At 31.3% G+C, this 12,283-nt stretch overlaps 1 protein-coding gene across 1 annotated transcript; it reads left to right on the plus strand.

Annotated features, from left to right (window-relative positions):
* The first annotated feature begins 1,038 nt into the window (after positions 1-1,038).
* Positions 1,039-2,853, plus strand: LOC112274061 (uncharacterized). Its single transcript, XM_024503214.3, has 2 exons — positions 1,039-1,783; positions 1,942-2,853. Exons 1-2 carry the CDS (start codon positions 1,177-1,179, stop codon positions 2,424-2,426), a joined length of 1,092 nt encoding a protein of 363 aa, XP_024358982.1. The 5' UTR covers positions 1,039-1,176; the 3' UTR covers positions 2,427-2,853.
* Positions 2,854-12,283: the final 9,430 nt, after the last annotated feature.

Genomic DNA, 12,283 nt, shown 5'->3' on the forward strand with positions numbered 1-12,283 from the left:
GTCGGGATTCAAACTTGTTTAAAATTGTGGTTGCGCTCTGAGTTTCAGCCTTGCTCTCCTCCAGTAGTTTAGGGTCATTGCGGACCGAATCAATTTCAGGTATTGACAATGAGACAATATGAATTTCTTCACCTCCAATCCCAGGTCAACAACCGGCTGTGAGGCTCTACTAGTGTGAAAGCGTATAATCTAGAATCATGGTGAAGGGAACAAGCTGCAACCACAGCGGAACAAATACGGCAAGTTTTTAGAGATGTGAGCAGATATGCTCTTGGTTAGTTGAGATCAAGTTTTCCAAGGAATTCTCGAGGAGCAGGCCCACCATCTGGACCATTGTGGGCGAAGTCTGTAGGTGGTCAGGCCACCTGGTTGCGGCGCAGGAATTAGTTGGAACGCCACGTCGCTGGTGGCGGCGCAGGAATCAGCTGGAACGCCACGTCCCTGGTGGCGATCGACGCCGGCCAGGTAGCGCTAGAGAAGATCCTTCGCTTTCCTGTTGTCAATTGGTGGTTTGGTGCTTGGTCTGGAGAGTTTCCTCGGATTTTACGCCATACGAAAAACTGAAAGTTCGGCATTTTGTGTCCAGGTTCAATCTCTTTCTCCACTGGTATTACCCAAACTGCCAGTTTAGGAGTAATACTTGCACCTGGAACACCTTTTTTTGTGGAGGTTTTCGAGATGTCTTTCGATGTTTGCTTCTTCCAAGCCGAAGAAAACCACAATCGATCTCATGTTTCATCAGGACTGTTCGCGCAATCGCGTGCAGGACATCGATAGCCCACCCATTTTCCGGAGAAGGTGTGGATGTCTAGATTTCGACCTGGTTAAGTGAGTTTTGCTGTAGTTGGAGCAAGGTGTGATTGAAATCCTCGCAGCTGGATAGCCATGCTGGCAAACCGGGCGGGAGTTAGTAAGAGTTGGGAATGCGGATCAGCTCAAGAAAGAATTTTAGTTAGTTGCAATGAATGGGTCAGTCTTTCATAGTTTGAGCTTGGAGGACTTTTAGAGGTCGAGTGGTCAGAGTGAATCATTTAGTAGCACGTTGGAATTGACGGAGATAGTGAAACATTTGCGACAGTGAGTAGCATTGGCAGGGCAAAATGTGCAAGAATTGGAGCTGTATTCAAGTTTTGTCGATTGTGCAAGTATGTTGAATTTCTGTAGAAAATTACAATCATGGAGACCACAGACGGCAACTTTGATCCACCGGCAAATAGGATTCCATCTTATGACTCCGTCTACCATGATACTTACTCTAACAACAAAGTGAATGTTAATCTCACCTCGGGAATTGTCATCGTCGTTCTGGTTGGGTTATGCTTCACTCTGGAGTTCGTCTCCGCCACCATTCGCAAATGTTATCGGGATGACGTTATGGAAGCTCCGACCACCGCACAATTGGCCAGAAGCGTTAGGCCCAAGCCGCGGGGACTTAATAAGGCGGAAGTTGACTCGCTACCTCTAGTCCACTGCAAGGATTTGGACGTGAGAGACAATCAGGAGTGTCCTATCTGTTTAATCTGCTTCGAACCCGAGAACACCTTGCGTGTGTTACCAACGTGTAAGCACATTTTTCACCAAGCGTGCATAGATTTGTGGTTTGAGTTGCATTCCACATGTCCTTCGTGCCGCGCGAGTTTGCTGGACCACTTTGGAATTGAGGTGAAAACGAACGGTGAGCAAGTCGTGGCCAGGGACCAAGTCGAGACAACTTCAGAGGTTTTGGAGACCGGGGACCGTAATGTCGAAGTGCATCGCATGATCAACATGTTGGGTCTTGAAGGTAATTTTGTAACTTCCATGAAAATTTCAGATGCTCGAAAAGATTGCTATGTAATGCTTAAAAGCTCCAACCGATGAGAATTGCTTCAATTTCTAAATGATTATCTCAATAGATTACACTAATGTCGAAGTCTCATGCTTGTAATTTTTGTGCCTCAGATTTGACTGCCACTGGAGTACTAGAAACGGATGCCGTAGTTTCACTGGAAAATGAGCGAGGCCGTGCGCACGGGACTCCTCTATCTCGAAACCCTCCCTCGTTCGTGTGCACTGCGCTAGGTGTAAAGCCAAATGAGAAGGGCGCATCATCATCCACAGAACACTTCTCCAGAAGTTATACTTTTCAAGCACAACCTTCAACACCTTTGCCGAGTATCCACCGGTCGAACTCCTTGGGAATAGATATGCTTTATTTGAGAAACCTTCTGACGGAGGCTGACTGTACTTTGAACCAGCTGCAGTCTGACGAGTCATCCACCTCATGGCTCAGACGGGCCAGAAGCATGGACTCAGGGGTAAAGTGTTTCATCCTCCGGGATGGACGTTCTGGAGAGGCCACCGGAAATGAAAGAGTAGTAATTGATTTAGAAAGTGGAATAACCTCAGCAGCTATGCCAGGCTCAAATGAGGGACAATCTTCGTAAGGTCCATCCTCTGTGAGCTCCGCCCTGGGGCGAGCATAGTCGGACAGGATTATTTCAGGGCAACTTTCCTCACGCACCTCGCTCTTGCCAGTTTGAAACATGAGGTTAGCTTAGTTGCATGCTTAACTTTCAAGAGGCTTCGCCAAAGAGGAGGTTTGTATACCACGTGTGAAGCAAATTTGTAGAGATGGCAGCAAGATCAACACGAGCAACCATGAGGAGATCGTCGCTGTTTTCCAGTGATCGGTTGCACACAGGCGGTAAAAGCTGAACTTACCGTGGCTTGCATTGTACACATTTCCGGATGCCGCATCCTTGAAGCAGATACCAAAGAACTGGAGTACTCCACATTGGGTGTGCTTCTGGGGGATTGACTGTCCTGAGCTTATAAATACAATGATCAATGCGAATCGCCTTTGTTGCTTGACTTTGTAGGACGTGCTTCATCATGGCCCATAAGATCATCTTTAGATTCTGTTGGACCCTTCACGCTGCTCCCTTCGTCGCATTCTGTCCTATTCAGTCACCAAATCTCAACTTGACAATCACACCCGCACTGCTTCTGCTGCCACACTCCGCTTCGTATTGCCGCCTTGGATCGCTCCTACCTTCATCTCTTCGACCATTACATCTACGATTTCCAACTTCTAGAATACTCTTGCCGCTTAGAACTCTAACTATGTTTCTGCGTCTTTCTCGTCAACTATACTTCCGCTTCGTATTCGATCGCTGGATCTTTACCTCCTCGTTGTTCGCCCTTTCTTTTCCACTTCGCACTGATTTTCTCCTGCTGCACTGTCACTCGCAGCCATCGTCGGCCGCCTGTTGGTATTTTCTCAATTTTTCTTGTGTTTTTATTATTATATTATTATATATAATCTTTTAATTCTACAATGAAGTTAGAGTAATCTTGATTTTTTAAATTTTAATGTCTTGAGTAGAATAATCTACTCATCATGGCTTTCATTGCAAATGTTTTTATATTATTTTATTTTTAAACTCCTCTATTTGCATGTGGAGCATTAAAATTGAAGCTCTTTTGTAATACTTTTATTCTAGCAACAAAACAATCAATAATTTAAAGAAACTTAACTACTTTTAAAGATGTCTAGAAAAGACTTAAGTAGTTATACAAGCCATTAAATTAGGTATTACAGTTTAATTCTGGTAAACATTTATACTATTTAACTTTAGACAAAAAAAAAAAAAAAAAAAAAAAAAAAAAAAAGGCGTTTGTAAATTTATTGAAATTAAAAATTGAAACTTAAACTTGTTGTTGTCAGTTGTGTTTTTATAGAAGCATAACAAATAACCAATTATTATGTTTTATCTTATATTTTATACCAAATTAAAATTATTTGTAGTGAAAAAAAAAATCTTTAAAAACATTAACTCTAATATCCAAAAACATTAAACATATATCTTGTAATCAGTAAAAAATCTTTCTAACTAATAGAAATTGAAGGATGAATTTAAAGCAACAAAATACTTTTATACCTACACATCATATGTCTTTAAAAAATTTAAATTTGTATTAACTTATAAACATTCAAAAACAGAAAATAATAATATATACATATATATATATATATATACAAATTATCATAGATTAAGCTACATATATAAGAATAAAAAATAATAAATAATAAATTTATTAGAATAAAAATTAGAATAAAAAATGAAGAGTCAATAAATCTAATACGAAAAAATATGAAAATTATGAATAAATAAAAGCATGTTATGAAAATAAAATTTATATATATATATATATATAATTATAAATATTAACTTAAATTCCTATCAAATAAAATTATTATAAAAATTAAAAATTAAAAATTAAAATTAAAATTATAAGTATATATATATATATATATATATAAATGATAAAAATAATAATAATTATATATATATATAGAAATGATAAAAAATATCAAAATAATGGATATGTATAAAATTTTAAAATTAAAAATGTCTAAAAGTACATATCATTAAATAAAATCTAATCTAATCTTTTATTTTTTAAAAAACCATATTCTTCAATTAGGTATCTCAAATAAATAATGTTATTTTGAAATTAAACTATTATATAATATAGACTAATTAGTATATTTTTTTAAAAAATAATTTACAAAGTATTTATCAATCTTATAAAATAATATTTTTTATAAAACATACATGTTTTTATACTTTTTTAATATTTCATTTTATTTATAAATTTTATATTTAAATAATTTTAAATATTTTTAATATTTAAAGATATAAAAAATATACAAATTTCTAAATAAAAACCACCTAAATTTTTAAAATTTAAATTTACTTGTTTTTAATCTAAATTAATAATTTTTGTGATTCAAAACACAAATAAATTTACTAAAAATCTTTTAATGTCAAAAATTTCTTTAGAAGATAAAAAAAATAATTTGGTCAAGAGATAATATAATGGAACTAGTGTAGATTTTTATTTTGTGCATTTGAAAAACTTAAAGATTTTTAAAGACTATACTATCCAAAACATCTTTAAATTGCATCTAAAGATTAATGTACACCTAAAATTCACTTTATCTTCTTTAAATAGTCATGCTTGCTTATCATTTATTAAAAAAAATTATTAATATTATCAAATTTATTATTCAATACATACTAAAATAATATTGCCATAGCTTATGTTACTTATAAGGTATTTATCTAATTATTTGACTATTCAAAAATAATCTCCAAATTAGGTATTAAAGAAGATGAATATGTAAAATAAATATTTATTTTAATCAAAAAATTAAATAGGTCTATAAATTTCAACACGTTTTTGTGAATTTATTGATTTAAAATCCAAATGTGATGAAATTTGACTAACAAAAGGTAGTTCACAAGAAATTCAATAATAAATATAATCCAAATAAATTTCTAAATTCTTAAAATAATACAATACAAAAAGTCTAGTCGCAACTATTACCACTACAAAAATTCAACTTTACAAGCTAAAAAATATGAAACACCTTGAAGAAATGCAATTGCAATTGTCAATGACATGTTAAAACTCAAGACACTAATAACATGCAGTATAGACATTCTAATTTATTTGTTTTTTTTTTTGTATATGCAATCCATAATCATGCTATATGAATGTCTTTTTATAAACTTCACACATCCAAGATAGGCAAAAAATAAACAACTAACCTTGTTTGTTCTATTGCATTTGTATATGTACTAGTATAAAGAGTTGTAAAGATTTACCATTAAAATAAAAGAGACAAAGAATTATGAAGCTCAATCCTATTAAGACATTAGTATTCATTGTAGACAATGTAAGCAACTTCATAACTGATAAAATTTCAATGGTATAATATAGTAACAACATTCTTTTGAACTATCTCTATAACAAACATCTAAGTAGTTAATGTCTTTTGTGCAAGTTGAAGGTAATAAACAATAGAATGTCTTGCCAGCAATGTAAGAGGACCATGATTATGACTTCTATTTTAAATCAATAAGTGCTAGTGTTTGTTGATATACTATCAACATGCATAAAATTCAAATAGGCAGCCTGTCAAGCATGTAGCTGAGCTATAGTGACAGTGTAAATTAGTATTAAGTTAAATATAAGTAGGTCCTCTATCATATTTAAAGATGATATGATACTTCTTAAAGTAATGTCGACAAATAATATAATTCTAGGTGTATGTAATTCTATCTAAGTTTTTTTTATGTTTTTAAATATATATAAAGATTTATTTGGTGGACGATCTATATTGAGAGGATTTTCCATTTTAAAATGGAACAATCTCAAAGTGGCCAATGCCCCTCATTTCCTCCTTAGATAGTAGATAGTATAGTAGAATATTATAAAAATAATATTTCTAAAGTGTAATAAGTTGAAAGAAGATTGTAAAAATTCATAGCCATAATGAAGTAGGCAATATGAACATTATAAATACATAGCATTGCATTATTAATGTTTATTGTAGTTGTCTAATTTGAAGTTCTTTTATAAATTTTATTTCCATAATTGCACTATTTCTATATACCTAATAACCATGATTGCTCCAATCAATCTTCTAATGATGGTTATAGTGGCAAATTACACCTTAACAATCTATTTTTTTAATTTTTGATTTGTATGTATATAGGTACAATCTAATGATTATCTATTTTTTGATGATTTTGATGATAGATGGATCAATTTAACAACTGATGAAATTGATTTGACATTCTCTTCCATTTATTGGCAAGACAAAGAAATATATCTTAATATTAGTATTTATTCTTATAACTATAAATTATCTCAATATTTTATTTCTACTTCTTGTCACTAGTGCGAATTTAATAGGCTAAAATATATTTTAGATTATTTTATATTAGATTTTCTTTATAGTCAAATTATTTTTTTAATATTTAAAAAATAAAATTACATATTTAGATTCTTTTAAGGTATAAATTTTAAAAATTTAATCATCTCTACACTTATAATTATTATCTAATGTTTAGATAATAAAATGATTGATTGATCTTAGATTACTTTCAATACATATTTAATCCTAAAAATAAAAAATAAAATAAAAAAAAAAATGATATTCTGTTACTAATATATATATCTATTCCAATAATGACCTAAATAATATGAATATATAGAAGTATATAAAAATAGATCAATTTGATAAATATCTTGAAGAAAAGCTTGTTAAAAGCTTCATAAATGCAATTTCACCTTTATATATATCTATAGGTAATTAATAGGTTGAATACTTGGCCAACAAGTTAGCTATATTGCATGTATTCCTAGCTTGTGGTACAAGCTAATTATATGGCATACATATAAGAAACTTGCTTTGCAAGTTAAGACACATGTGTTGCAAATTAGACATGTATTAAAAGTTCTATAGAATGTCGCCATGTAGTTCTTAGTTAGATAGTATATATGGAGGCAAGAGTGAAGTCTTCTTCACTCTTGTCAATGTTTTTTTTTCTCTTAGTCTTGTTTCAAGAAACTCTAATTTACTTGACTTTGGCAATAGCAATTCTAATTTAATATTATACCATTTTTGAGTGATTATTTAGTCTTTTTGAGTGACATAAGAGTGTATTGATCTTTTGGTTCTTTGAGATTCATATCTTTGATACTAAACTCTAGTTTTTTTGTCTTTGGAAATAGCCATTATAATTTAATATTATACCATCTTTGAATGATTATATAATATTTTCAAGTGAGACAAGAGTATATTAATCTTTTGATTCTTTAAGATATATATTCTTAATAAATTTTTTATAAAATATTCCACATTCAAAATTTTAATAGTTACTTAAGTAATTTATTAAAGTATAATTTTAAAAGAATAAATAAATGAATATTATACTGATAATTCTTTCTTGGCACTAATAAATATATTCTACCTAGTTGTGAGAAGATGCTTAAGCGGTTGGCTTATATAAATAGCAAAAGAAATATAAGCAAGTATTTTCATTCAAGTAATTTTTTTAAATATTATCTTTAAGAATAAAGTTGCATAATGTACTATACCTTGAATATCAATAATAATATATTAATATATATATATATATATACACATCTTTTCAAAAGAAATTCAAAGAATCTAGGTACCTTGAATCTTAATAGCAACATTACTTAAATATACATGTATTGCAATACTTGCCTAGTGTTTTACAATAGCAAGGATTTATTATTATAATACAATACATATAATATCATACTTTAACAATGAATGTATATTCTTCCTATATCTAAGGTAGACAACCCACTCCCAACCACTTAAGTCTTTTAGCATATTTGTAATATGACTATGTGAAAAAAAAAAAAAAAAAAAAAAAAAAAAAAAATCACATAGGAAAATAGAATTTAAGAAGATTTTAGGTTTTTTTACATCTTTTTGTCCAAAATCAAAATTACTATGAATTTTTTATCTAATGATTATCTACAACACAAACTCATCATATATGTTAACCTAATTTTGACCAATAGTTGATTACAAAATCAAGATTGTTTGATTTCAATCAATTTTTTTGAGTTGGCATAAAATTATCTATTGTACCATGACTATGCACAAAATGTGCATTAAGTAATATGAAACCATACGGTGTTAGAATTGATTAGTGATTAATGTCAAGTTGATCAAAAATAGACCATTCTATATGCATAAAATGAGGGGTGGTAGAGAATTGGTCATCTATATTGGAATTGGAAATAAATTATCCTATATGGCTTAGATCGGGGTAGTTGAGAATGGGTCGTCTATCTTAACACTCTTTACAACATTTGCATACAAATCATTTTGTTAATGTTGTTAGCAAACTTCAGAGTATCTTGCTTTAAGTCATGGGTTGTTACACGATCATTGTTTGTTGCATCCTTGGTCCTCCCTTCCAAATCATTTCTTGCATCTTTGATACTATCAGCATTCTTCTTTGCTTTAGTAGTGAGATGAGGCAACACTTGTTTTCTTCATGTGTTGAATCTGAATCTTAGTAGACATCTCTTCTTACTACCTACAAATAAACATCCAAAGTTGACTTGGCACCTTCTCCAAGCATCCACTCCGACCAACTACATGTGAAGTATTGAAAGCATTAAATGTAGTTGATATTCTTTATAATATTTAGTATAGTCTACAGTAAATTCTATAGCTACAATATTTGGAATGTAATATAAAAGAATTGTTTATCCTCTCCTCTTCTCCTCTTGTATACAAAACACAACTAGATCAATAAACTTTTGTGTGAAGTTCTCTCTCTCCTTAGAAACTCTCTTGTGTGTGTTTGTATTACTTATTACTACTCTTATGTCTTTCTAAACATTTTCAACACATTATCAACATGACTCTCTTCTATACACTATTATTATTATTATTATTATTATTATTATTTTACTCTAGTCTTAACTCTTCAAACCTATTGCTATTCTTCCTCCTTGTGTGACACATGATCTTGCTACACTTTTTGCTGGCCCTTCACACATTAGTTGCTTATTTAAAGCACTTGTTCTACTCTATGCCTTGCTTGCTTAGAATACTTGTTCCAACCTTATCTCCTTGCTGTACCCCACACCTCCCACCAAATAGCCACCTCTGCTTGCTGTTGCCATCGCCCCGTCACTAATGCCTTGCTGCCGCCGCTTTGTTCCTATCACTTTGTCACAGCCGCTATGTTGCCGCCTTACTATTGCTGCTCTGTTGTCACAATTTACATCCTTGTTCAAAATTATTATTATTATTATTATTTATTAATTAATTAATTAATTAATTAATATTTTTGATTTCAGGTTTAGTTTTATTATTTTATTTGAATTTATATTTTAAAGTACATTTTACTCAACTTTTCTACTTAATCTTGTATTTTCTTTACAGATTTATTTGTAATGAGTGCTTCAACATCTTCAACTGCTTCTACTTTGGTTCCAACTAATACTAGTGCATCCCAACATTTTCAAGCTCTTTTATTTCGACCATTGACTATAGATGGAAATAATTATCTATTATGGACAAAAATACTAAAAGAAAATTCATTTGTAGAACAACTCTCGAATGTCATTATATTTGAAGAATCTCCTAAAATAAGTATTTCTATTCCTCCTACTATCTATTGGAAAGTACTTCTTCTCCTTCATTGTCATCTTGTACCTACATTACAACATTAATATTTGGAAATGGAAAATCTTACAGAACTTTGGAAGAATCTTAAATCCACATTTGATCATCAAAAGACCATTTTCCTTCTACGTGCACGTCATAATTGGACACATTTACGTGTCTTGGATTTTTCAAATTTAAATACTTTCAATAGTAAAATATATAGTATTGTCTCACAATTACGATTATATGGACAAAGCATCTTTGAAAAAGAAATGATTGAAAAAACTCTCTCTACATTTCTTGTTGTATCTGCTATGCTTGCACAACAATATAAGAACATGAAATTTTAAAGTCATTTTGATTTCATATCCTATCTACTTCTTACGGAGAAGGAAAATGAGCTACTCATGCAAAATGCCGAAGCTTGTCCTATTGGAACCACAATTCCAAAATCTTATGCACTTAATATTTCAAAGTCTAAGAAAAAATTATAAAAATATGGAAAACGTGCTCATAAGTATCAAGGCAGTCATAGTCATGACCATTTCTACCCATATAGAAAGAATAAACGTTCTACTATTAATTATAGTAAAAAAAAAAAAAAATCAGAGATGTATTCTTGCCATAAATATGGAATGATTGGACATTTAGCACATGCATGCCATACTTCAGAATATTTTATTAAAATGTTCCAAAAAAATAAGAAACTACAAGCTGAGGCTCGTTAAATTCATACCATGGATGCATCCATGGATTCAATTGGTGTTGATGATTCTGAGGCTTATATGAATGACAAAACCTCTAATAGAAAATCAAATGATGTATTCATTGATTTTACAACAACACATACTATCTTACGAGACAAACGATTTTTTATTGAAAAATCTTCAACTTGGCAAACTAAAAATATGATGACCATGGCTTTAGCAAATGCGTTTTGTTTCCAAGAAGGCACAGTGATAGTAAAATTACCTGCAAGTTCTTTCATAAAATATAAACATGTGATGTTTGCACCCTCAGCACTTCAAAGTTTGATCAGCTATCGAGATGTGCGTATTAATGGTTATCACCTCTCAATCGCCATTTTAAATAGAAAAGAGATTTTGGTTCTTATGAAGAACCATAAAGTTGTTGAAAAATCTTTTGCTATAGAAAATGGTTTATACCAAATTGTGATTTTGCCTCCCATTATATTTAATTTTCCATCACTTATCACAAGGAGTCATGTTTTTTTCTAGCATGAACAATTGGAGCATCTAGGATCTACATTATTTAGAAAGATCATTCTATGAATAACTGGACACAATTTAAAGCTTGCGGATGTAGTCTCTATAGAATTATGTCGTGCATGCATGCAGGGCAAGATGATTACTCAGCCTTCAATTTAGAAACTCCCACAAGAACTACTACCAATGCTTAAAAGATTGCATGCCAATATTTGTAGTCCTATTAATCCAATATCGGAACCATTTTATTAATTTTTGGTCCTTATTGATGCATCAAGTAAATAATCATATGTTTCATTATTATCAACTTGAAACATGGTGCTTGTCAATCTTATATCTTTATTTATTTGTTTTAGGGCATATTTTCATGATTATCCTATAAAAACATTGCATATAGATAATGCAAAAGAATTTGCATCAAAGTCTTTTGAAGACTATTGTACTACAACAAGAATTGAGTTGACATATTGTATTCTATAAGAATATGCTCAAAATGGACTTGTAGAGTCATTCATAAAGTGTATACAATTCATTATCTAGCCATTCTTCTTTCATGCAACTTTACTTGCATCTATGTGGGGTCATGCAATTTTACATGTTGTAGCATTAATACGCCTCTGCCCTTCTTCTCTTGAAATTGTTTCACCACATAAGCTTATTTTGGATCATGTTCCAAATGTATCTCACTTACAAGTATTTGGTTGCCATGCTTAGATTCCAATACCAGAACCTCAACAATGTACCATTCAAGCTCATCGACAAGAAAGCATATATGTTGGTTTTGATTCACAAAATATTATTCGTATTGTTGATCCATCAATTAGCACATTATTACATGTATACTTGCAAAATTTCTGTTTTGAAGAGAATGTAATTCCATCTCTTCAACGAAGAGTATCCAATCAATAAAGAAATAAAGTACTTATATTTGAAGCACTAAAAATATTTACAATGAATCCCGATCCTAAGACATCTTTAGCTGAAATTGAAGTTGCTAAGATTTTGCATCTAAAATGGATTGTAGATAAAATACTTGATGGCTTCAATGATGTAC

The sequence above is a fragment of the Physcomitrium patens genome, chromosome 21, assembly GCF_059467195.1.
Source record: "Physcomitrium patens ecotype Gransden chromosome 21, ASM5946719v1, whole genome shotgun sequence".
Lineage (NCBI taxonomy): Eukaryota > Viridiplantae > Streptophyta > Bryopsida > Funariales > Funariaceae > Physcomitrium > Physcomitrium patens.

Bases quoted from the DNA above. Each gene is read 5' to 3' on its own strand.
- LOC112274061 (XM_024503214.3), top strand. From the start codon at position 1,177: ATGGAGACCACAGACGGCAACTTTGATCCACCGGCAAATAGGATTCCA. The intron at 1,784-1,941 runs GTAATTTTGTAA...TTTGTGCCTCAG, and splicing joins CAACATGTTGGGTCTTGAAG to ATTTGACTGCCACTGGAGTA.